The sequence below is a fragment of the Terrapene carolina genome, unplaced genomic scaffold (genome assembly GCF_002925995.2).
Source record: "Terrapene carolina triunguis isolate 2854851 unplaced genomic scaffold, T_m_triunguis-2.0 Scaffold193, whole genome shotgun sequence".
NCBI lineage: Eukaryota > Metazoa > Chordata > Testudines > Emydidae > Terrapene > Terrapene triunguis.
In genome coordinates, this window is record NW_020664544.1 from 3,018,621 (window position 1) to 3,045,433 (window position 26,813).

Sequence of the window (26,813 nt, forward strand, 5' to 3'; positions counted from 1 at the left end):
GTTAGGGCGGGGACTTTGGGGAAGGGGCGGGGAATGGGCGGAGTTGGTGTGGGGAAGGGGCGGAGTTGGGGCGGGGCCAGGGTGGGGAAGGGGCGGGGCCAGGGCCCTGTGGAGTGTCCTCTTTTTTTATTTTTTAAATATGGTAACCCTAAATTTACCCCAACACTGCCACCTTTTATGTAAATGCTTTTACTGTGAGCTTGGGTGAAGGTAACCCCATAACTTGCGCAGAGAATGTAAAAGTCAATGGTAAAAGCTGTTTAGGGCAAATTATAGCTTCTAACGTCACTCTTGTTAAAGCAGATCTTGTCAGAGTGAATATTGTAATCCTCTGAGTTTACTGTAAGTGTGCCTTTAGCCTGACTCCATCTTGAATGGAATGGTGTTAAATGTGAAGTTCTAGCTGGGGTAAGAAAGTTATTGCCTAAGGATCTTTTGATTGGGGATGATATTAAAGCTTTGTTCAATCAAGTTGATGACATAAACCAGTCACAGGAAAGAAATAATCCTGAACCTGTGTCTGCTAGGGGCAAGGATTTGCCTATGGAGGGTTTCTCCAAATGTTTGGATGAGGAAGATAACTTTTATCTGAGCAAAGAAGCAGTGCATATGTGGAAGAAATTCCTGAGTGCGTCTCTGGTATCTCAGAAAGATGTGGTATGTTCTATGGTGACTCAGGACAAAGTAATATGATAGTGATTTACAAAACTAAACTTGCCCAGACAGAAGAAAGTTACATGCTTTTTCTCTGTGCCCAGTGAAATTTCCCCTCACGGCTAGGATTCAGCTCCTATGGAGAAGGAAGGAAGGGTTGCTCCTCCCCACATTTATACTTCAGGTTAATACTGTCCACCCCTCCTGGAAAAAAAATCACTGTTCTTTTCTTCCAATATTACACATAACTTGCTTTACTCATAGCCCATAAGTGGTGGTTCTTTTAAAAACCCAACACTCCAGTAGCATGGCTTTGTTTAAAGAGCAGAAAGGCACTGATTAGAAATCAGAGCAGGAACCGGCACAGGGTCTTTTTTTGTTTGTTTGGGTTTTTTTTTTGCACTCCAGTGGAAAAAGGAATAGCCCTCCCCCATCAGTATTACCCTAAGCTTGCATCATTATTACAGTCTCTTGATTAAACACTTACCACGCTGTCTGAAGACTGGAAGAAAGGAGGGTCTCAGAAGTAACTAACAGGCAGCCTGTGTGCCTGCGCCTCTCTTACTGTAAACTCACTCCCACAGCAACATACCGACCCCTTGTGTGTTTCTTGTCCTTAAATGATGTCTCAGCTTAGAAACAAACTTGGCAGAACTGTTCGTTAGTGCTGCAATCAGCAATGTTTCGTCATCTCAGCATGGCCTCTTATAGTTTCATTTTTTCAGCAGTTGAAATAAAAATCCCCCGATTCCTCTCTACTTCCTGTGATGTACGGGAAGTGTGTGCTTGTTTCCAGTTCTGCCTCCAAGCAGCTTCTCGTTGTTTTTTCCATCTCAGCATTTTGGCAAACTTTCTGTACTTGCAGCAAACTCCTGTTTGGCATTGCTCGTCCTATGTCAGGCCCAGAGGCTGTACAGTGGAGTTGGACAAAGTGCCTCCTCCAGAGTTCTACAATGCCACTTTAGGGGGTCATCTACAGCAACTCCAGGCCCCAGCAGCATGCACTGCTCAGTATGGAGCCTTGTGGGAGAAGCAAATGGGCAGAAGTGGAGTTGTGGATTGCATGTTTTAAACCCCATCAGTTACATATACAAAATTATGTGTTTACTTTTGGAGGGACATCATATAAGATAAGAACCTAGACAGATTAACTCATCCCCTCTGCAGACTGTTTGACTCTTTAAACGGGCAAAAACTGGACCCCCAACCTCAAATGGCAGAGGCGGTGTGAAGGGCGTTTACTTATGAAAAAAAATCTCTAGCTGGGCAGGGAGGTGAAAATCAAGCTCAGGAACCAGTGTGCACACTTACGATCCTCCTTTCCGCATTCTCCATGATCAGGCTCTTAGACTCTGAACTCTTTGGGCAGCGTCTGTCTGTTTGTACAGCACCCAGTTAATGTCTCTGCCCAGTTACTGCTGCTTTCCCACCAGTCCACAGGGAGGTGTAGTCCCCCCCATAGACCCAGCTATGTCACCCAAAGCCAACATCCAGGATCAGGCAGGGGATGAGGCAAATTCATGCGCTGGCTCCATGTATATCACAGTGTGAGAAGAACAAACAGACCAGAACCAGCAGGAGCCCAAATGACATAAGCCAGGAGGCATCTCCATTAAGCAGGGGGCCTGGTTAAGGCTCCAGCCCACAACTGAGAAAATATTGATGTCAATGAGCCAGGTGCCCACCCTCCCCCCTACACACAACTAACCAACCTGGCTGGGCGCTGGGTAGAGCTTCCTGTCTTCCCCCACATGCTGCCAGCTGAGTCTGATCAGACACGTTCCTCTGAGTGACAGGTTTCAGAGTCGCAGCCGTGTTAGTCTGTATCAGCAAAAACAACGGGGAGTCCTTGTGGCACCTTAGAGACTAACACATTTATTTGGGCATAAGCTTTCATGGGCTAAAACCCACTGCATGCATCTGATGAAATGGGTTTTAGCCCACGAAAGCTTAGACCCAAATAAATGTGTTAGTCTCTAAAGTGCCACAAGGACTCCTCGTTGTTTTTGTTCCTCTGAGTGTAACTTCCCAGGCTGCTCAGTTCTCCTGGCACAAATAACTTCTCTCTTGCACCAGATGTGAGCCAGAAGGCTCCACGCTCATGGAGGTATCATCTGAGCTGCTCCGCATTGCTGGTGTGAATTCTCAAGAGATTTACATCCACCCATTAACTCAATGGCCTGATGCGTCGTAACCCCCCACCCCATCGCAGCTTTGTACCTGTCAGAGATCTGCAGGGTGCATGCATTTCTGATTCATTTCAAGGCGCTGACTTGTAACCTGCAAAGCACGCCAGGGCTTTGGACTGCTGCATTTTTTCTACGTAGGTTCTCCTGCTGCCCTCAGCACTGTAGTATGCAAGTACCTGCCCGTCATGCATTAAGCAACGTGACTAACATCTGTCCTGTCCTTGTTCTCTGACCCTCGCCCTAGGGAGAGAAGTATGTGAGGGCCGTGTTTTGTTTTGGAACTTTTGGGGGATTTTTCTCAGGACCACCCCCTTCTGCTGCCACATGATACCACTGCAGCTGGGATCAGCTGGGACCCTTGAATTTGCCTCCCCGCCCCAGTTAAACTGGAGCGAGCTGGCAGCAGGATATTGTCATGGAATCCACTCTCCTCCATGGCTTGCCACAGCCTGGATTTGCCAACACTCAGGCCCTGCTGCAACAGGCTTATCGCTGCTTCCAGGCCTTTCCTGAGAGGACAAGTTGAATACGGCCTGGGAGCAGAGGGTGGGGTCCAGCTTTATTGTGGGCTGGGGGTTGCCTTTGCAGGCAGGGAGTTGAGCTGAGTGTCTGTAAGCATCTTCCCAATCTGTGAATCAGATGGAAACCAACCAACTCACCTACCAATTTTCAAACTGAAGATCAGACGATTTTCCCAACCAGGACTTCATACATTTTAGCCCTTTCGATGTGGGCCTGGGATGGTGACTGCCTCCAGTTCCTAGATTTTTATGGCCAAAAGGGCCAATTCTGACCATCTAATCGGACCTCCCGCATAGCACAGGCCAGAGAATCTCTCCCAGCGATTCCTGCCTCCAGCCCAACAAGTGGCGATTGAACGAAGACAACCACTTTCCATTTGACAACTCCAAGTGATGGTGAATCCATCTAATCTCACATGGATCTGTTCCAACGACTGATTGTCCTTGCTGGTAAAAATATGCATCTTATTTCCAATTTGCACGTTGCACACCTCAGCCTCCAGCTCTCGGATCTTGTTATGCCTTTATCTGCTAGGGGCTAGGAAAAGGCAGATTAAGTTACCGGCGTAGGTTTGCTATCTGATACTCATTTGCCATTTACTGTTTTTTCACTCTTGGCAGTACAGTTTGCGATTAAAATGAAATCTCTTCACATACATATCAAATGTAAAGCGCCCACACAGGTTGTTACATGAATACTGACCTTTATTAGTTTCTCTTAGAATACTGTACAAAGGAGTAATAAAAATAACATTCACACTTTGTCTTAGAAAGTTCCTCTAGATGAAACTTCTTTGTATATCCAAAAAAGAGAAGGAACTGGAAAAAACAACTAAACTTCTATGTACAATGCAAGAATGTTCCATACAAAACTGATTTAGCTCACTGAAATTGTTCCAAAGAGTGTATTATTATGTGCACACACTTAAAAATATATCTCTATTTTATGCACGATGGTAAATCAAAGCAATATATCTCACTGCTATTAAAGAAAATCATATGAGACTCTGACTGTGTGCTACTGCCAACAGTGACCCAGTTATTGTCCTCTCTTTGAGGACCAGTACCATTCTTTTAATATTTAAATTATGTTTAAACTGCTGCTGCTGTTTTAAATAAATCCTCATTGACTGAACAGCCTTAGGTCTCAGGGGGAAGGGGAAAGAAGGCTCCAATCTTGCACTTGGATCATGTGGAAGGGCTGTATAGTGTTGGGTTAAAGATCCAGCTGTTGGAATCCAATTGCAAGACTGGGGCCTTCACTCAACAACTCCAAGCTGTTGTTCTGTATCTTTCTGTGCTGTATGGACAAGCACACAGTTCTCTCAACAGCTGAGGAAAAAGGCTTCGCAGCGATAAGAGCAGGCAACGGGAATGGCTTGAGTCAGGCCAATGTCTGAGAACTGGTCTATTGTGATAGATTTTAAAACCCTTGGTTTCTTTATTGTTTCTCTGTATCCGCAGCAGACAAAACTACAATGAAAAGCATTGGCTGTACTGAAATTCACACCTACCGCTATGCAGGGAGCCAGCACAAGGCCTGGAGGAAGATTTTCCCAAGGGCCTAAGTGAGTTAGGCACCTAAATCCCATTGAAAGTCAAGGGGAGTCCAGGGTCTAGTTCACTTAGGCGCTTTACACAAGGGTTGAATTTCACTCTGGGATCACCACCACACTTGGCTGCAGCCATATTTAAATGCTCAAGACTCTAAATTCCTGCAAACTTCCCCACCCGGGGGTGCACGCAATCCCTCTTCTGCCCAAAGCTGGTTTTTATCCCCGAGGAGCTTCCTTGGCGTGTGTGCTGTTTTCTCCAACTCTCCATGGCCTGAGTGGCCCTTCATCATTTGTCTTCTGAGTCAGAGCTGCCATGTCTGGCCCATTTCACACCCACCCCTGTTTTATAAAAGTGGTTTCAATGCAACTTTTCAGGAAATCTACACTGTGGTTTGTTCTGTAATGTTTGGACTAGCATTTCATTGCTTTGTCTCCCAGATCACCTACAAGTGCCTAGTGAAGGGGGCTGTTCCCACTCACTGCATACTCAGACTCCCCCTTCTGAGTGACATTTTAATGGAAGCTACCCCTACACACGGGGGGGGGGGGGAATAGATCTCTGACACATAATTATGCATCGCTCTTTTTAAAAGTTAACCGAAATCCCTTTTAAACTGTTAAATCCTAGGGCCTGATTCCCCTCTCACTTGAGCCAAGTAAGGCCCCGATTCAGCAAAACACTTAAGAGTGTGCTTAAATTCCATTGACTTCTGTGTGTCTTAAGCACATGCTGAAGTGCTTCACGGAAACTGTTTTCACTGAAATGCTCATAAAAGAGAAATCATTAGACTTGTCTATGAATATCACGTCTTTGTAAACCGGTTGAGGAAAACTTACACTCCAGGTTTTAAACTGCCCCACTGAAGAGTTCATGATTTTATTTTTAGTAGCTTTACATTTCAGCGTTAATTTAACAGAACTGATTGGACATGACCAGTGTCACTGAACCCACAAACAGTGCAGGTCCAGACCCCAGCTGATGTAGGTCTGCCGAGCTTCACCACTCCACAGCGGCCAAGGGTCTGGTGCCTAGCGTCAGCTTACATTTCTGCTACAAAATCACTCCAGCTTTGCATAGTTTACATGCACGAGAGAGGGAGAGAAAAGGCAAAACCTACATGTATCCGGGAATAATGGTTTTAAGCAAATAAAGAAAAAAAAAAGTCCTTTTTTCTTTATGGTGGGTTTTTTGCAAAACACAAGGATAAAGTGATTCCTGCCCCACTTCTCTGGGTCGAGATTCCCACCTTTAAAGTAATTATTTTGTCTCCTCTAGTTAGGTTTCTATTTGTCCCCAAAGCTAGATGAACACCACGCTACGTGTTCCGTCTCTTTCACTGGAGAAGGTTCAGCATCAGCACTATAATTCTGTGGCCTGCCAGACCTGAATTTGTCCAGCAGTGTGCACCTTAGACTAGGCACATCATCCCAGCAGTCTGGGGGAAGGTACTATCACTGCAGAGTGGAAACCTGCAGTCTCCCCATTTCCGTCTGAGGCACGTATCTACAATGTTCATTTCTGAATCCACCCAGACATTCTCATCAGAAAATAGCACTACTGAAACTATTTTTTCCAGAAGTCACAGGCTAGTAGCTTGAAAAGTGCACTAGTCCTGGGGTATACAGTACAGTAACCAAAGCAACAATCCACTCCCGCCCATGGCAGGGATGGGAAAAAAGGAAGAGCCTTGTATTAAATAAATTAACCTACATTTGACAGGCTCCTTTTTTCAAGAACCCAAAGCAGGTTTTCTCCTTCTCCACCATCTTCCTTTTCACTAATACTTAAAGTAGCATTTCCGTCTTTGAAGCACTTAAGAGACAATGGCTAAATAAGCCTCACAACAGCCCTGTGAGGTAGGTTATTTCTCCCCCCTCAGTGGGGTACAAATGATGAAACTGAGGCAGAGAGGTTAAGTAGTTCACCCAAAGGCAGGTGAGGAGTCAGTACAAGGGCCGAGATTCAAATTTGGGAATTCCTGTCTCCCAGTCCTGTCTTGGACCATTAGATCAGGTCTAAACTCTATCGATAGTATCCACTGTACCGCCTGCTCAGTTCCAAAGCTACATCTGGCTAATGCAGGAACTAAAATGTCTTATTTAAAATGTTTACATTGTCAGAAAACTCTAGACAATCAAAACACTAACAAACAAAGATCACCTTCGTGAATGTGCAAGGGTATCATGAAAAATATAAACAAAGGCATAGTTCAACCAGCATATCGACGCTCTAGAAAATGCTGCGGTTACAAAGAGTGGACAGCTACCCCAGCCACTGGGGCCAATTCTGCTGCTGATTCTTCACTCTAGCTGGCAATTTTGAGGAGGGGGGGGGGGAAGATTCAGTGTTGCAACTGTGCTTCATCCTCGGTTATCCAAACCTCCCTGTAATATTGGAAATTGCCTCCCCCACCCCCCCGTCTACTAATTACAAGCCTCTCATTTACCCCCAAACAATGATTATCAAAACTTTATTCAACAATCTCTTTCCACACTGGGATTATTGCATTTCTATTGCAGATTATAATTAAATTAAAAATCCCACATTGTCCTCCAAACCAGCTCCTGACTCTGTGGACAACTAGCTCATCTGCTAACAGCCACTTAGTAGAAACACACACACACGCTCTACTAGGTAGGGTTCCCTCCCACACAGCAATGCAGGGTGCAGAAAACATGATCGCTGCACTGAGCAGCCTGAAATAAACTCATGATGCATAAACAAAATCAAAACGAGTCAGAAACAGAAGGTTGGTTAGCTCCCCTTGTGGTTTAACTGCCCCCTGCAATGCCCCATTGCCCCTCACTTTCTTGGGGTGCAAGTTCCACCCACTAACTGACATGTGCCGTACCCCACCTCTGGATCTAGCCACCAGTTCAGGGGCAGAACAGCAGGGCTTTGGATTTAAACAAGTACAACAAATCTGGATAATGAAGAAGGCAGCAAAGCAAGAGTTGCTTGTCTCCCTGCTGTGCCAAACACCTTCACTGTCCAGACCCAGACAGGCGGTTAACCTTCTGCAGCCATGGTCTGGGGATGCGACAGACTGCACAGCTTGGATTTTCTATGCCACTGATAAGTTAAATGCTTCAGTGACCGGTCAGACCAGTTGCCCTCTTGCCGGCCAGCCACATTTGCCGTCTGCTCCTGCCTTCACTCAGCAACGCAGCACTATTACAATATTCCTGTTCTACAGCTGCTTAAACCTCGCTTGTGGCCCATAGTATGCTGCTGACAGGTCATCAGGCCCAACCAGAAGTCCGAGAACGGTTTTCTGCATGGGCTGTCACATGCTGAGATGTGCCCACCACTGATATTTGGCAAATGCCACTGATCTAGATTTAGACATTGGAGTCCTGGGCAAAGGGGGTGGAAGAACGAGACCCATTTAAACCAATCATGGTCACCTCTCTGCCTGTACCAACACCCCATTACCGTACCTGACGATGCTCCATCCTTCACCTAGCGCAAACCTGTCCGTCATCAGCCTTTCCCCTCCCCGATCTCCAAGTCAAGTGACTCCGATCACTCTGATGGGCAGTGTTAACATTTTTAATCACACAACTAACAAGCAGCACCATCACACCTCTTAGCCCTGTGTGGCAGTAGGATTAAGGGTAACACTGCAGGGCTGCATGTGATGGGGGAGAATACCCCCCCCATCACACACGCTTTAAAATATAACTACTTCCACTTTAAACAAAGACAGACATTGGTTATAGTTTAAATTAACAGAAACAACTTGGAATCCAATTCCTTCCCCCCGAATCATACAAACGGTACCTTGGAAAACGGGAAAGCGCCTTCCTGTTTTCTCATTAGAAAAAATGATTCCCTCCCCAGTGGGAGGAGAGAGGTTTAAGAATAAAATCCACCTCCCAAAATTAAAGTGGCCAACTAATTTTTCACACCTGGGAAATCTGGCCATGCCCCCCTTTAATTTCCCCACGTAGCCCTTCGCGAGTGCATCTTACCTCAAAAAGGGCCAATGTATTTTAAAGTGCATTTGCCATAGTAATTACTAGCTCTTAAAGCCTTCTCCCCACCCCTGCTCTCTCCATTCAGGGTATTGGCCTCTGGATGGGAGTCTCCCCAGAAACTGACCTATTTGTACCTCAACATCTCAATCTATCTGCATCTACTCATGATACTGGAGCACAAGAAGTCCACCCCCCAGTCTCCTGGCTCCATGCTAAACTCTACTCAGGATTCTGCGACTCCAGAGTTTGCTTAGATTTATTGGGCACGAGGATCCTGCATGCGGTATACACGTCTATTGGATACTGCATTTAAAGAGCCGCTGTGAAATTATATCCCGGTTGGGGGGGGGGTGAGGGAGGACTAAGACGACCGGGTTTCCCCTTCCACTTCAGCTCACTTCATCCAGGGGGCTCAGTACTTGTTGATCCCAAAGATCCGGACTCCGTGGAGCTGGGGCAGCTTGGGGATCAAGACGCTCATCAGGGAGATGGTGTTGATTATGAAGTGTATCCGGTCATATTTCGTGTAGAAACTGGTGAGGAAATACCTAGGGGAGAGAGAAGCGGAAGTTGAATCACAGCTATCCACAGCTTCCATCACCCCGGGGCCAGTGACGATCTGAGGAGAGATATTGGTTGCAAGTGACTCATTGACTGCTTTTCCTGCTACAACCCATACTGCTCCCTTGGTGTATAAGTTACACCCACTAGCCGACCCCACCTCTGAATCTAGCCACCAGCTCAGGGCAGACAGACAGGGCTTCAGATTAGCACAACACAGCAAAGCCGGGTAAACCAAAATAAAAAAACAAGGATCCGGTTTCTAGCAGCTAGTGAGCCCCGATTCCAAAGTGGATTTAGTCTCACCCTGGGGGATCTCAGTCTCTCTCTCCTTCTGGCCATGAGCTCTGGTCCCAAAAGACTTTAAACAGCTGAGCATCTTTGCAGCAGCAGCTTGTGTGTGCTTTTGGCAACAGACACGGCAGAGACTGGCCCTTCAGAAATATCTTCAGTCGATGGTGATGGAGGCTACCCTCCACCCCTCGCACTGTAGATGGCTGGAAAACAACATTTCCCAGTAGCGATTACATGAGTCAGAACTGAAATGTGGGTGGCAGGGGAGCCAGGGAACAGAGGGGGGTGAAAAGCAAGATGTTCCCCTTGGTGATGTGATTTTACAGTCTGATCCAGACTCCAACACGTCACTCCACTGGGACTCTGCAGATGTTGGATGCTCTGAAGAATTTCTCCATCACATTAAACGCAAACTACTTGTCTTCGCTTTCAGAGCCCTTCGCGGCCTCTCCACCCTACTTCTCTCTCATTCCCTCCTGAGAGGTTGACACCTGCTTCCAGTAAAGCCAGGGTGCCAGCCTGCACTGCCCACCTGTTAGATTGTCAGACGAGCACCTTCATGCTTCTCCCTTGCTGCCCCTTGTGCTGGGGAGGAATTCCCCATAAAAATCCACAAAGCCATCTCATCGCCCTCCGCCAAATCCCTTTTGCCATGAGGCCAAATCCAATGCCCCTGGTCTGGGGGCAAGATTCAGCGGTGGGGTCAGCTAGTGAGTGTAACTTGGCAACAGTCAGGCTGCTGGTGGGCTGAAACCACTACCTGTCGTTCTGGTCCATACTGTCTCATAGAGCTTGCCCCAAACTATCCCTAGAGTAGCCACTTGTTGTCTCTTGTCTTATACGTAGACTGTTCACTTTTGGGGGTAGGGACAGTCTTTTTGTTCTGTATCTGTGCAGCACCCGGCACAATGGGGCCCTGGGTCTGTGACTGGGGCTCCTAGCTGCTACCATAATACACATAAATCATGTTAATGTTAATCAGTGCTAGCCCTGGTGACTTGTGAGATAGTGAACCTTCGAAGCGCATCAGGGCTGCACTGGTCTCTTTCTAACAGTGCTTTTTATGGGCACTGACCCAGGCTGAATAGCACCTGGACACAAGCTCAAAGCAGATCCCCAAGACATCCACACCATGAGTGGTGGACAGCAGCACAGACACAAGTGGGCTATGGATACTGTGAATAAATCTGGTATTGCAACATATGTGGATCTGCTTTTAGGCCCCCAAGCTAGCATTGTTTTTGGAGGCCAATGGAGGGCTTTAGCTTCGTTCGACAGGGTGCCGCTGTGACCAGCCCGCCCGCCCGAAGTACTCACAGCACGATGGGCGTGATGGTCAGGAACTTGCGCGATGCCGTGAACTGCACCCCATAGTCCATCTGCTCCCAGTGCGTGAGCAACCGGGCTTTCCCCTGGTCCGGTGTCTCAAAGGGCGTTCCTTTCACGGTGTGCAGGAAGATGTACATACTCTGTGGCAAACACGAGCAGAAGGTAAAACTTGTGCAGCCCTCTGAGACCAGGTGTCTGGAGAGATTCGTCTGACCTTAGCCACCCACAACTCATCACTAGGAAAGCTCTTACACTTGCAAGCCAGGGCTGTGCCACTAGGGGGAGCTGTTGTCATCTGATGTTTTTTTTTTTTTTTTGGCATTGGCAATTAGGGTGCCACAGGATGAGCTGGTGACAGCCCGGCTAGGAAGCCTGGGCTCTTGAGCTCAAGCTGTAGCAGCTCCTACTTTTAGCGCTGGAACTCCCTGGTGCCCTGGCCAAGATGGTGATGGTCACATTAGGAAATGCAGCTCCCCGGCATCAGAGGAGAATACACATGGAGCGAAATCAAACTCCAGTATGCATCTCTTCCTGCTGCACAGACTTAGGCGTGAACATGGCCATACAGTTGCACAGAGCATACCAGGTGCTTCCTGCCTGTCGGTCAGGAGAAAACCTTTGAAATGGAACAGCCACAGACTCGTTGCCCCCGGCCCTGCGTTGCACGTTGGGGGTGGGGGGGTGCTGAGAGTGGCACCTCCCAGGCTCTATTCCCAGTTCTAACCTCAACTGACTTTCATCCCTACGTGCCACAGCTCCCTCAGTTGTGAAAGCGTGATAATACTGACGCCACGGGGGGAGAAGGGTAACCCATTGCTGTTTGCAGTGAGCCTTGAGATTCTAAACGGTGCGGCTCTAGAGGACGGCAAAGGGGTAGCAATGTTATTTATGGGGAGGCAGGGCTGTCCAGTGGACAGAACACTGCCCTGGGCACTCAGGAACCCTATGTCCAGCTCTGACCTTGGGCAAGTCAGCCTCTCTGTGCCTCAGCTTCCCCATCTGTAAAATGGGGATAATGACACCAACCTCCTGTGTAAAGGACTGTGAGCTCCACCGGTGAGACGCACTAGATAAAAGCGGAGTATTATTGTAACCGGAACTTAAGCAATCTCCTGGAAAGATTCCAGTGACACACGCTCCAGGTACACACAAGCAACAAATCCTTGGAGAAGCCAACGACAAATCCGTTGGGATTGTTGTTTATGAACAATTGCTGCTGGCCCTTTAAAAGCCTCCTGCTCCTAAGACTCACCACTCTAAACTGGACAGAGGTCAAGGCAAGGAGGTCTGATTGGCGCGAGAGCAGAGCGCACCAGTGCTGATCTCAGCCCTTTTGCTCTCAGCTCCAGCTGCCGATTGCTCGAGATCTGGATGGTTTTTATGGGATGGGGCGTCAGGAGCCCTGCGAGGGAATCAATTCCCGGTCTCTGATTAATCTCAAGCCGAGAATCACTTTAACCATAGGGCACAAATAGACCAGCTGCTGCGTCTGTGCTAATGTCTGGGTTTCTCTGACCTGGAAATCAGGGAGCAAGCTGCTGCATGGAGCCACGGTCTGATCTCAGGGAGACAAATAGACTAAAACAAGAGGGGAGTCAGGAGGGGGAGAATATATCATCAGTGAAAAGCATGGGGCGTTTTTCTCAGCCCCAGAGGAAAAGGTTCCACTGAACGGCTGCGGTTGTGTCATGTCCCAGCAGAGGGCAGCAGTGCGTCCATGCACCCGCATCCCCAAACTCATCCCCTGGAAAAAAAAAAAAAAAAAAACCCACACACCCCAGCCCACACCCATGAGGAAAACTGACTGTTTCATTTCTATGATACACTCGAGTCAGTGCCCCCCTCCCCCCGTTCACATTATGCACTTGCTCCAGATACAGTATCATTAGACTCAGACAAATAGCCAACAACCCTCACCCCATCCCTCGGCTCTGCACCCTGGTCCTCTCATCTGGGCCCAGCCCACTGTCAGCTCACAAGTCAGCAGCTGATTTTTATAAACCCTCCAACTCCTGGGTACAAAAACCCACCTTGCCCTTCCTGCCTCTCCCTTTGTTGCCAGTAACACCAGAGGATTCCTGGGCAGCAGCAAAGTGAGCGTAACCAGCGGGCAGCAGGTCCCCCTCTGGGCCTGACCCTCGGAGGATGTGAGGCTGTCATAGCTCCTAGTCCTTTAGCTCACGCTGTAGAGACTCACACTTCCAACCCGGGAGGTTGCTGGTTCAACCCTCTGAGTCAGCCAAGAGGACAGTCGTCACACAAGGCTCCCCCATCTTGCACTGCTCTCCATGTGTCTGGGCGCCAGACAGTAGTTTACACCCCACAGCCTATTCCCGCTCCTGCGGGGGCCTCTTCGGATGGCGTTGGTGATGCGGACATTTGCCCGGATGGGAGCTGGTCTGAGACCCAAAATCAATTCACGCAGGGGACGGTGAACACCAAACGTTTGGTTGTTACCACCTGGGCTGGATTTGAACCCATGACCTCAAGGTGAAAGGGGGCTGAGCCTGAGATGTGGCTGCTCAGTCAGCCAGACTGCATCCCACACACTGGTGGGAACTCAGGACTTGGGGTTTGATTTCACTGTAGGATCCCTCGGCAGCTGTGACCGTGTGACCATCGAGCCCAGCTGGGGGTTCCCCATGGGGCCAGTGAGCCGTGGTGCCCCCTTACCATGTTGTGGATGATGTTGGTGAGAGTCCAAACCACGGGGACACTGAAGAAGGGGATGCTGAGGAGGACCACATGCAGCAGGCCAATCCCCAGCACGTAGGAGAGCCAGATGCCCCGGCTGTTCATGACCCGGGTGTTGGGGTTCACCTCGCTGTGAGCCGTCCCCACGTTCATGCTGGCTCATGCGTCGGCTAGACAGTCCTGAAGTGAACCAAGAAGAACAAGAGGCAGGTCAGCGCAGGGAGGCAGCAGACTCTGCCACTCCCCTAAGCTGGAAGCTAACCAGAACCCTCCATGCAAACGGCACCATCCTTCCCTGTCCCTGCTACTCAGCCAAGACCAGCCCAGGATGGAGCATTGTCTTGCAGGTAAAGCAGCCGACAGGAAGTCAGGTCTACCAGATTCTGTCCCAGACACTGCCACCCTCTCACCACAAAACCTTGGGCAAGTCACTTCACTGCCCTCTGCCTCGGTTACCCTAGTTATAAAATAGAGACAATACTCTTGTGTGGGAGCTAAATCCAGTCACGTTTGAGATTCAGGTGGAAGGTGCCAGGAAATGAGAAACATCTCTACAATGGGGGTATTTCTAACGCTGGTGGTATATTCTGGTGGAACCGGGGCATATGGATGATTTCAGTCCTGTGACTCTGCCTGTGAAGAGCCAAATGGGTAATTTCATAGCATAACATGGACCAAATTTTCTTTTGCAGGACACATTAGGGCCCTGGTCCTGCAAAATCTGGAGCATAGTTACCCACATGCTTAAGGGTTTGCAGGATCCAGGCCATAACATGTCCTGAGAAAAACTTCAGCCCCGATTCTGCAAAGTCTTAGGTGTGTGTAACCTTACACCTAGGATTAGCCCCATTTACTGCCATAGGGTTCTGCGTGGCTGCAGGAGCCTCACCACACTGACCCACATCACAGAACTGTGCTCTTGTTTCGTAAGCAGGACCAAAAAAAAAAAAAAAGTCTCCCAATGATCTTTGGAGAGGTCATTACAGCAACGGGAAGGAGAAATGAAGAGCTCCAGGAGAGAGATCCTTTGACAGCAATGTTAGAAAAGCCATGGTGAGGTAACGATGCAGGGAGGTTGCTTCACCAGGGGGTGCCCTACAGGAGAAGGCTCCCACCCTGCCGTGGGGTAGAACGTGCAGACCCCAGGAGCAGCACGGAAAGAAGCATTTTCAAAGCAATTCTGATAAGGCTAGAAAGAGAGACTCACTGCTGGAAAGAAGAAGATTGTCAATGGCTGGACTGAGGTTGGATTTGGTGCCATACCCAGCAATCCATGAAACCTCAGGGCCTAGGGCTGCTGCACGCATTCGCCTGCATAATGAAACAGGTTCAACAGCAAACACCAGTCCCAGGATTCAATACAGAGCACGCTGACTGAACTTTCAGCTAATGATGAAACACACAAGGAGCGGGAGCAGAATGGAGCTGGACAGGCCTATCTGTGGCCAAGGTTCGAACGCTGCCACCACCCTACAGGGATAAAAACCACCATCACAAAGCGAACAGGAAATGAGGGTTTCCACTCACCCCTCAGCAGATCTCAGCCGGCTGCTGTCCAGCCGGTACACTCCAAAGCTGGCTCCAATTGGAAGGCAGATTGTGATGTCATTCAGTCAGAGCAAGATCACAACCAAAAAAACCTCAGATTCCAGAGACAGCCAAAAGGTGCTAATGATGGGCCCAATCCTGTGAGCATATTGCTCCCAGACCGTGGGATAACTCATGGTACTGAGCAATGAAGTCACTGCTAAGCCAAGTCAGCAAGTATTTTCAGGCTCAGCTAGAGTGACCAGATATCCCGATTTTATAGGAACAGTACTGATATTTGGGGCTTTTTCTTATACAGATGTCTATTACTCCCACCCCCCTGATTTCTTACACTTGCTGTCTGGTCACCCTAGCTCAGACCTTTGTGGGACTGAAGCAAGGAACTTCATCGCCATCTGTCTCCCAAAAGTGCCGAGCACCAAGGTGCCACCACACCTTCAACAGAGCAACGGGAGTATTCTCCATCACTTGACGTCTTGCTAAGAGACTCGCTCCAGCTCCTCCCTCACCACTTCCTGGGCTCAATGCAGGAATCACTGGGAGGGAGTTTTGGGGCTGTGAGATACAGGAGGTCAGACTTGACTATTAGAAATGTTCCTTCTGGCCTTGAAACCTGTATGTGCCTAACTGTTTGGCACATAAAACCCTGATCCTGCAAATACTTCGGCACGTGAGACTTGTCACATGCATTATGTTGAGGGTGTATGCAAGGCCACGGTCAACATTTGGAAACTTTTGCCCATCCTTGCCCAACATTAATTCCTATGTATTTGTCAGCCTTTATTCCAAAGCTGCTTTGTTGCTTTTTGGCCGATTTTTCAAAAAGTTGACCAATTTTTGCATTAGTAGGAGCACACTACTTTTTCATTCAAAGTTTAGTAGCTACCGAAGTATAGATGCAGAAACAGATGCAGAAATAAAAAGGCCTAGACAAGCCAGGCTCTCCCTTCCTGGTAAGTTTCTAGTGTTGTTGCTGGTTTAGCTCCCATTGCTGGGAGACCGATTTGCTGCTCTTCTCCAGCTCACATGCCCGCGTTGTGTGGGAGGCGGGTTGCAGCCAGACCTATTGTGTTCTTTACATAGAAGCCAGATGTTCCAAGTTTCCTTACATAGAATCCTGGGCCTGGGTTATTTTGCAGGCTGCAGCTCTATCTTTTTTATTGTCCTTGACAAGAGTTATTACACAGAACAAACACTATCCCTCCTGCAACTGCTGTTGGCCGTGCTGTGTCCTTCAGGCCTCCTGTAGTCACCCACGGATGCGCCTCAGCATCAGCCATTCAGCGCAAGGCAGGGCTGCTATCCGACAGACACACCAATTTCTCTGCCACTTAGAAACCTTGACACCACAGGCCGACAAGTGGTTATGCTTGGAGAGGACTTTGGATCTGCTCTGTTGCCTGCAGACAGGACACCCCAAATGTGCTAATTGCTCAACTTCTCATCACCACTTCCCTGGATCACAGAACATCCCCCATGAGGGGCCAGTCATGGATATTCTAGTGGGAGACAGAGGCGTGGTCTGAGCATGGGGCTAGGAGGCAGGAACTCATGAATCCCATTACAGCTCAGATGCTAACCCCCATCTTCACCCTTGGGCAGGTCAGGTAGGGCCCAATCTACAGCTCATTGGAGTGAATGGGCAGACTCCTACAGACCTCAGAATCGAGCGCTTAGGCCAAACGACATGCTATCAGCTGCTTCAGTATTCTGGGTGTCCAGCTTGAAGAGACTCTGGCTTGATTTTCAGAGACGGCTGAAAATCCAACTCCACCCCCGATGAAAAATCAGGGCAGTTGCAAACTAAGGCGGCATTTTTGAAATTTGGGCCCCGTCTCCTTTTTGTGCCTCAGTTTCCCATTTGTAAAATGTGGATTAGACTTGGTTGAAATCTACTTCATGTGGACACCGTGGGGATCACAGCACACTGAGGATGTCAGCCATTGAGTAATATCAGAAAAATTTTGCAGGTTCCATTTCAAATTCTCTCTTCTCCTGCCTAAAATACCCCCCGTCACCCCTTTCATCCAGGACACCCCTCTGTTCCTGGATCGATATTTACATCTCTTGTACAGAAGTCATCCCTAAACCCAGTCTCTCCACGGCTTACAGGTCTCTGCATCTTATTTCCAAGCTTACTTAAGAGCTACTAACCAATCAAAGCCAACGGCCCCTCCCCCCACAACACAGCTTATTAGCTTTACAGATGGGATTTGTTCACCTACAGGAAAAACAAAGCACATGAGAAAAGCGATGGAAACTTTGCTCCAACCCCCTCCCCCTTCTGAAGCAGATGACTGCTAAGCTCCTATTTCCCAGCTGTGCAACTGTTTCTCAGGGGTGGAAAGACTTGAGTGTTTCACCAGGCTGAGTGTGAAGGTTGGGATTGTTGCAATGGAGAGCATCCACCCAAAGGGGAGAAAAGTCCAAGCAGTTGTAGGAGCTAGACCGATCTCAGTGACAGACAAGTCTATGGCGTCTTCTACCTGCTCTGTTCCAGTCCAGGTTTGAGACGCGTTCCAATCCGGATCTACAGCCGCCGCAGCTCTTCCAGGCCTGGGCGCCCAGCACACCCAGCTGTGCCAATGCTCCTCAATCCCGACCCGCAGCCCCCTGCTCTCCCAGGCCCGGGCTCCCAGCACATGCTGTGCGATGCCTCTCAACCTCAACTCACAAACCCCCCGACTATCCCAGCCCTGCCCCCTGCCGATGCCAGCTCTGGCCTGCCACACACACATCCCTTCAGACTCAAACTGCAACCAGAGGACGGGACCCAGGTCTCCTGACTCCATCCCACGCTCTATCAACGGGGCTACGCTGCCTCTCCTTCACCTCAGACCCACACTAGATACGAACCCAGCTCACAGAGGCTAGTGCGTGAATTCTCAACACCCAACCTTGTCACACACACAAAACAACCCGCTGACAGCCTGACTCAGCCCAGGTCAGCGGTAGGCACGTTGGGCTGACTAGCGCCTTGTGGGGCTCGGCTCAGGATGGGCGGTAACGGGCCGCCGTGCTGGGAGGCCTAGCACTGAATGGACCACCGAGACTGAACTAGCCTCTTATTCATTTGGAACGTCCCTCAGGCTGGGCCGGTGGGGGAAGGAAGCTGTCTGTTCTGCAGCTAGAGATCTCCGTCTGCAGGGCTGTCAGGCCAGCGTCTGAACTGGCAACATCGCCCCAGTTCAACAGAGAAGAAACCAAACAGCATCGTCAGTTTTCTCCTTGTCTTGTCAGCCACCAACCCTGCGGGGACCTTGCTGACCCAGGGAACTAGCAAGGACACAGCCAGCTCCCTGGCTTCACACTCTCAAAGCCCAGCACTCAAGGGGCAGGACAGAGATTGGGAGCCAGGCAGATTCCTGTCCTGTGGCCGCTCAACTGAGAATGATGCTGACTGGTGTCTCTTGTGACGAGGGAGCAAGTCAATTCTCAGTTTTGTGCTGGGCCAGAGCAAACTGACAAATGTCACCACTGATGTCACTTGTCCCTCAGAGGCATAGACGGGAAGTGTCACAAGAAAGTGAATCACTGCATGGCTGAGCGAGCAGGGCACTGGAGCGGGAGCCAGGACGTCTGGATTCTGCTGCCAGATCTGCTACTGACCTGCTGTGGGATCCCCAGCAAGTCACTTCCTCTCTCTGTACCTCTGCGCTCCTGTGCCCCCCCCCCCCTCCTTTGTATGTCCAGTCAGACTGCAAATTCTTCAGAGCAGGGACTGTCCCTCTCTTCATGTTAATACAGCACCCAGTGCAACGGGGCTCCACTCTCACGGGGGGGGGGCAGCACCCTGTGCAAAGGGGCCCCCCAAACTCAATGGAGGCGTCTAGCTGCTACCACAATACAAATAATAATGTACGAGAGGCTGAAATCTCCACCAAAGTGGAAGAAGTCAAAATTTCCTGGGGAAATGAGTATTTTAAACCCTTCTCCACAGGAACATTATTTGCTCCTTTGCTCACCAGAGGACCATCATAGGCAGGATTACACGGCGAAGCTTTCAGGGATGATGGAGACACTGCTATATTGAAAGGAAACCAACATCTGAAGGAGCCAAGTGATGTGTTGAGAAATTGTCATTAACCTATCTCTGGGACCCAGGTTCTGATCCTGATTTAAGTCACAGATGGAACGAACTTGGCAGATCTCAGCCCAGTCCCAAATGGCCATTTCTCCCTGCCACTAAACCATCACACAGGGATGTCTGGGCAGCCTACGCAGGGGGAGGCTGGGATTGGAACAGCGGGGGGGGAGGGGGGAGGCTGCAGTCAGGAATGAGATGCAATGGCAGAGCTGTGCAGGGGACACCAGGAATGAAAATGCAGGGGGTGCTGAATAACTGAGGTATATTGATAAGTACTGTGGGTCAAGATTGAGGTGCACAGTCAACACGGACGATGGGAAGCCTGCCCAACCCCTGGTTTTAACTTCAGCAATTACCCCCCTCATCCCCAAACTCACAGAGAAGTCTCTGAGAAAAGGGAAAATGCTTCAAATGTAACTTCCTGTTGTCCTTTCAGGAGATCAGCAACAGGCTGTACCCAGAGCAGAGCCAGTGCCATCCTTCCTGCACAGAAGAGGGACCCGATTTACAAGCTGGGGCTGAGGGGAACATGCCTTTGGCTCCAGCCGAAGCAGCGGAGGGATGATGCCTGCAGCCAGAATGTAACAGACAATCCCTTTGAGCATGTTCTGCTCACCCCTAGTCGGATGGACTTTGGTTAGCTGCTTGATCAGCACATGGTCTGCTGCTCTCTGCATGAACGGCAGAGACAGAGAGTGGGACCATATGGCCACTGAGTTTGTACCAGTCCCGTTCAGCAAACTGAATCCCGCCTAACATCCCAGCTGACAGCCAGATCCACTCACCTCCTTTAACTTCTTACGCCCTTGAACTCACTGGCATGCATCCTGCCAGGCAGTCCCTGCGTGACATGTCAATTGTGAGAGGTGTGGTGCCCAGGGAGGCACTACATTGCTGCTCACAAGGGGTTAAGTCTCTTACATCCCTTAATGCAATTTGTTTACTATGCTGCAGCTTGTCTAGGGAGGCAAGGGGGCGTATATCCCCTGCGGGCGCATCTCCTCAGGGGAACCCTGCACGGCAGGGCGGCCCTGCGGGCGCATCTCCCCCAGGGAACCCTGCATGGCGCACAGATCACACGCGAAAGAGGCAGCAGTAAGATCTGGGGTGCCATACAGAGTCTGAGCTATTGTCTGCAGTCCCCACATCCTAGAAAGCGCTGGGGTCATCAACTCTCCTCCTCACCACAAAGGATCAGATGCAGCTCTGGCCCAAAGCGAACATTCAGCTGGAAGGAGAGAGAAGTTTGTGCTGGCGAAGAGCAGAGCTCGTTTCGGAGGGCAGAAAAGTGACTCCCAAGAAGAATATAAGAACGGTCATATTGGGTCAGACCATGGTCCATCTAGCCCAGAATCCTGTCTCTGACAGTAGACAGTATCAGGCCTTCAGGGGAGTGTACAGAACAGGGCAGTTGGAGTGATCCACCCTTGTCCCTCTCAGCTTCTGGCAGTCAGAGGTTTAGAGTCGCCCTGACTATGGGGTTGCATCCCTGACCATTTTGGCTAGTGGCTATTGATGGACCTATCCTCCATGAACTTACCTAATTCTATTTTGAATCCAGTTATACTTCTGGCCTTCACAACATCCCATGGCAATTGCTGTGTGAATAAGTACTTCCTTGTTTGTATTCATACTGCCACCTGTTAATTTCAGTGGGTGCCCCCTGTTTTTTGTATTATGGGAAAAGATAAGTAACACTTCTCTATTCACTTTTTCCACATCATTCATGATTGTATAGACCTCTATCATATTGCCCCTTAGCTGTCTCTTTTCTAAGCTCAACAGCCCTAAGTTTTTAATCTCTCCATGTATGGAAGCTGTTCCATATCCTTGAATATCTGTGTTGCTCTTCTCTGAACCTTTTCTAGGTCCACCATATCCTTTTTGAGATGGGGTACCCGAACTGCTCACAATATTCAGGGTGTGGGTGCACCACTAATTTATATATATATATATATATGATATGATATTTTCTGTCTTATTATCTATCCCTTTCCTAACCCATTATTATTCCGCTTTTGTAGCATCTCTAACTTCCCATACCGTTTCACAATCACTGTCCCCACCCTGGTCAGGTGTTCAGTAGTGTATTCCTACTGCGCTACTCTTTTTATTCAAGCATGGAATTTCTATCTATGGAGATTCCATGGTAGAGTTTGTTTCATGTAAGAACCTTATTTGACTCTCTGTTTTCTTTAACATATAATGCCACTCCCCCACCCACAACCTACACTGTCATTCCTATATATTTTACACCCTGGTATTACCGTGTCCCATCATTATCCTCATTCCACCAAGCTTCCCTGATGCCTATTACATCAATAGCCTCATTTAATGCCAGGCACTCTAGTTCACCCATCAGAGTAGTGAGATTTCTAGCATTTGGTACATTTTGCCCATATTCAGCTGCTTTCCTTCCTGCGTTATATTTCAATGGCACTCTAAACGAGAGCCAAATTAAACCCTGCGACTCTGGCTGAAGCCAGCAGGAGTTGCACCAGCCCACGCCAAGGACACGCTGGGTCAAGGACTCCAAAGGGAGGGGCCTTTGGAACCAACACAGACGACAAACAACCAACACATTACGCAAGACAGTATCTGGGAGATCAGGCTGTTAATGGGCCAACGAGGCAGTGAGCCATTCGCTGGGCGGATGGACATGATGCCTTCAATATGCGTGGGCTGGCCACTGGGGAGCTAGCAAGTTCCCCACCCTCCTTAATGGAGATGGACGTGGTCTCCTAAAACCTGCTCTTCTCCATAGCGCCCCAGTTGAAGGGCCCTTCCAAACACATCTGCCAGCCATAGGATCGTTAGAAGGTGGGGACCATCCTACCACATTGCCTGAGGTGTACAGTGCCTGTTCGCTGCAGCGTTATATGGGAACGGGCAATGCCCTCCCCGACTTGCCAAGAGACATACCAGCACCTCCACCCCCTGCCAGATGGACTCTATAGCTCTGTCCTTTTACACCACCATCATGTTCATTTTCAAAGCACTTAATATTAGTTGATTAGTGCCAGGGTAAGTCTAATTTAGGTGATAGCATGATACTGAAAACCCCAAGAGATCATTAGGGCTGCATCATCCACTTCTTAGCACCTGGCATTGTCTTTTTACGCCCACTTTACACAGGTAGGAATGACTAGAGGAGGGGTGAGGCCATGGGGAAATCAGGTGTGGGGTGTGCTATGAAGTGCTTTCCAGACAGGTTGGAGTAGAACACAGTAGATTCCAACCCCAGTCACCCTGGGGACGCCCAGAATGACTCCTGTGAAGTCAATGGGATCATCTGGGGTTTACACCAGCATCAGTGAGATGAGGCTCCTGCCTTACATCCACAAAGAGCTCAGGGAATGCTAAGTTGCAAAAAGCCCGCGGGTTTGAATGGCGACGTTTTGTACATGACCCACGAGTGCCACAACATTTGCTCAAGCTGAGTGTGTGCAGACTGTCAGCCTGTTCCGCTGGGTAGCAGGACCAGGGTCTACAGGTTTTTAGAGGAGGGACTGGAACGATAATTACCGATCACACCCCAGAGGCACAGAGCGCTCTATGCATTTACAGTAATAGATGCCATCTAATCAATCCCCATCTGACAGCATCAGCAGCCTCGTTCTATAGATGACGCCAAGGTTCTCCAGAGAGGGGAAGTCACTTGCAATCAATGGGAGAGCTAGGCTAAGGACTCAGGGGGTTCCCAGCTCCCAGTCCCATGCTCAGACCACATTTAACCGCTCACACTAGTTCTGCTTTTGCCAGTCTCTCCCACCTGCGCCCTCTTTAGCTTGTTACCTAGAGCAAAGGGCCTGAATTAAAATATACAAGCGGGATCAAATCTGGATCCATAATTTGCAGCTTCCAAGTGCCATTTCCAGAACACATCATCTGAACAATCCTGCGCATTGGGGGAATATCCGGACCCCTAGTTATGACTGTGGGGTGATGTGGGGAGAAGGGGTTGGCAGCCATCTGTGGTTGCTGTCATTTGAACATGGTTTGCTGTTATCAAAGCAAACACTGCACATACAAGCTTTCAATGGGAGTTCCCAGACGACTGCTATTGCTCAGATCATCCAGTTTTATTCCCTGAGCCACTATGGGGACCTGGGACTTTTCATCACTTTTCAATGATCTTCTCTCTTTGGAACCACAGGGGCTCCCACAGCATACAGGACAGCTGCCAGTTGCTTGGGTTTCCCCATGGAAATAGCAATCTGGCTGCACAATAGTATTATTTATCTGTACGGTGGTAGCACCTAGGATTCCCAGGCATGGACAAGGACCCGGATCCTGTGGTGCTTAGGGGCTGTACAAGCGCAGAATAAAACCGGTCCCTGCCCCAAAAAGCTGGCAATCTAAGTAAAGCGAAGATTGCAGGCTGTCCTGGAGATGTGTGTGCCCTGAGGCCTCTTCAGTGCTGCTTGGGATGCAGGAGGAAGGGGAAATACGTACCCAAGCCAGAAGTGAACCCACCATATGGGACTCATGCCCCAGCTTCTCTCAGCCTACGGACTCCCTAAGAAAAGGTCCCAGCCACACACATGCCTCTGCTGGGGATTTCCTGCAGCTGCGCGGAGATCCCCACGACTTCTTGGCAGCGGGTATTGAGGGCTGCGTTGCCTATGAACTGCAGAAGGCCTCTGCTCCCCCTCCCCCCCCCCAGCTCCAGCTTCACCCCCCACCTCTGTTTGCACAGAAGAATTTGTTCCAGTCTGCACTTTCCCCATATGCCTCCCACTATTAACCTCTTTGTGGCAACTTAGGGACCTGTTGCTTCCTAGCTGCGCCAGCTCATTCCACTACATTGTATTATAGGAAACCGCTGCAGGAGCGGACGCCTTGCTCTAGTCGCACAATTTGATTTTATCCGACAGCTCAGCTGGGAGGCTTTGAGAGAGTCAGCGAGGGGAGGACAAAGTGGGGATGGGACACTGAGTCTTTCACCTCGAGGTCACCAGTCCAAATCCAGCTCAGGCTGGCAGAGCAGTTGGGTCTTTGGACAAAGACCCAGATCACAATGGAGATGGCAGCCTCAGTGGAGAACCAAAAGATGCTGTCAGACACAGGGACCAAAGAGCCTCTACAGGTCAGTAGTTGTGGGGGGATGTGGCTGGGAATTTGTGGGAGACTTCCCCATACTGTATCTGCTCTGTGGATAGCCAAGACTCTAGGGCTGCCAAGCCAGCAAGTCACCTCTCCCTGGAGACCTCCCTTCCATCACCCCCCTCAGAAAGCCTGGGATGTGCCGCTGAATGCCGGGAATGTGCTCACATCTCCAGGAACCCCCCTCCGTTGCATCTGAAGAAGTGAGGTTTTTACCCACGAAAGCTTATGCCCAAATAAATCTGTTAGTCTTTATGGTGCCACCAGACTTCTTGTTGTTTTTGTAGATACAGACTAACACGGCTACCCCTGATACTTGATACCCTCTCCCTGCTGAAATCCAGGGGTGCTGAGAGTTGGCTTGTTGCTTTCCAGGCTCCCCAAAGAGCGATTGTTCCCCTGGAGACCCCTCTTGTGCTGCTTGCCTGCACAGTTTGGTTAAAGGCAGCCTGGAAGCTCCCTCCCAGTCCTACCCCCCAGGTCCCCGTCACCCCAAAAACTCAGCTGGACAGAAACAATACCCTCTGGAGTGCTAAGAAACAGTCCAAGGGCCTAACCCCAGACGCACACAAAAAAACGTAGCCAAAGGTTGCCATCCCGCCCTGGCAGGTTCCCAGCCCCACTCCCCCAAGGGGGACACAGGCGCCGCTCCCAGCGGGCTCCCCAGCTTCTCATGGCCCTAGACAGCAGATCCCCCCATTCGTCCAGAGCCCAGCACCCCCACACTCCCTGAGCCCCTTGCCCCTCCCATCACGGGGACTTTCCCCCAAGCCTTGCACCCCCCCAACTCTGCCCCTCGACAGGTCTCTGCTCCCCTGAATGCCTGCACCCCTTTTCCCCCGCCCCCTATCTCTGCCCCCCTGCAGACCCCAGGCCTGCCACCCCGCCCAGCCCCGGTACTCACCGCGCTGCGCACCCGGCTCTCGGCCCGGGGGCCTCTCCCCGCAGCCCGGCTCCGCTCCCCGCCGCCGCCGCGGACAACGCAGCAGCAGCAGCTGGCAGCTCCGCCCTCCCCAGCATCCCCCGCGCCCGCGGGGCGCGCTGGGAAATGTAGTTCCCCTGGGGCGCTCGGGACTCCCACATGTCCCATGGCCCCTGAGGGCCGCCGCTGGGCGGGGGGCGGCGGCTGCTGTACATTCCCTGTCAGCTCGCTGCAGATGGTTTTTTGTGCGTGTTCATTTTTATTACATTGTTGTGTATTGGTTCTCATTCTCTGACTTGTTATTGTTTGCAGCGCCTGTGAATCTCTGGTGAATTGTCAGCAGCCCAGGCGTGTCCTTTTACTCAGTTATGGTTTGCTGACCATCGGCCGCGTGCCCGACACTGCATGGTACACACAGGTAAGGCATTAGGCTGGCAAAGACTACAGTCCTGATCCTACACAGGCTTCACTTTCCCACCATGAATAGTCCCACTGAAATCAGTGTAGTAGTAAAGTTAAGTGTTGGAATAAGTGCTTGCAGAATTGGGGCTGTACGCGTGTGCTTAAACTTTGTGTGAGTAAATGCACTGAATTCAATGGGGCTAAGCGCATGCTTCACTCTTTGCAAGGGACAGTGGCAAACCAGTCCCTGCCCTGAAAAGCTTACATGTTCTGTGAGCTCAGCCCCTTCAAACTCTCATATCTTACTCCCATGAGCTAGCCTGGAGCTTGTAATGGAAACAACATGGGTGGATTCTGTTCCCAGATGGAGCCCAACTGAAATCAAACGGGGCTCTGTGTGGGCATGAGGATCCAATCGCAGGAACGGGGGGGCCTGAGAAATCAGATAAGTAAAGTTATTCACATGTGTAAGTGTTTGCATGGCCAGCTTCTATTTGTCCTGTGTTTCAGCAAGAACTACGCATTGCAAAGAAGCAGACACTGTGATATAAGTGTGTGATTTTGTGCTGAATAGAGAGGTGAGATGGGCCTTATGAATAGCGAAGTGGACTGAGCCTCAGGAAATCTGGGTCAGTTCTTGCCTATGTTAGTGATCTGGGGGCAAGTCTCTCTCCTCTGTTTCCCACTTATCTATGTAGACTGGGAACTCTTTGGGGCAGCGACTGCCTCACTCCTTTTTTCTCCACTTTCCTCCAAAAGGCTCCCCTGCTCCCATTCACGTCAGTCCTTATGTTCTCCCCCATGTTATAATTATTATTATGGTAGCACCTCGAGGCCCAGCTGAGATGAGGGCCCCATTGTGATAAGTGCTGTATATATACATAATCAGAGACACAGAACTTCCAGTAAAAAGAACAGGAGTACTTGTGGCACCTTAGAGACTAACAAATTTATTAGAGCATAAGCTTT

The 26,813-nt window shown here is 49.7% G+C and overlaps 2 protein-coding genes across 2 annotated transcripts in view; both read right to left on the bottom strand.

The window, feature by feature from the left end:
* Positions 1–1,508, bottom strand: part of GSDMA (gasdermin A) — a 14,047-nt gene extending 12,539 nt beyond the window's left edge. Inside the window, exon 1 of the mRNA XM_024205207.3 lies at positions 1,142–1,508. The gene's annotated coding sequence lies outside the window, so the exon portion shown is untranslated. The remainder of the gene's footprint in view (positions 1–1,141) is intronic.
* A 2,540-nt stretch (positions 1,509–4,048) lies between these two features.
* Positions 4,049–25,514, bottom strand: ORMDL3 (ORMDL sphingolipid biosynthesis regulator 3). The gene is made up of 4 exons (XM_024205195.2): positions 25,425–25,514; positions 13,759–13,964; positions 11,074–11,225; positions 4,049–9,449 (listed from the first exon to the last, which is right to left on the bottom strand). Exons 2-4 carry the CDS (start codon positions 13,930–13,932, stop codon positions 9,314–9,316), a joined length of 462 nt encoding a protein of 153 aa, XP_024060963.2. The 5' UTR covers positions 13,933–13,964; positions 25,425–25,514; the 3' UTR covers positions 4,049–9,313.
* Between the last annotated feature and the right edge of the window lie 1,299 nt (positions 25,515–26,813).

Excerpts from the sequence above, each read along its gene's own strand:
- ORMDL3 (XM_024205195.2), bottom strand. The coding sequence starts at position 13,932 with ATGAACGTGGGGACGGCTCACAGCGAGGTGAACCCCAACACCCGGGTC. Across the intron at positions 11,226-13,758 it reads CCAACATCATCCACAACATG|AGTATGTACATCTTCCTGCA; the intron begins GTAAGGGGGCAC and ends TGTTTGCCACAG. Across the intron at positions 9,450-11,073 it reads ACCATCACGCCCATCGTGCT|GTATTTCCTCACCAGTTTCT; the intron begins GTGAGTACTTCG and ends TCTCTCCCCTAG.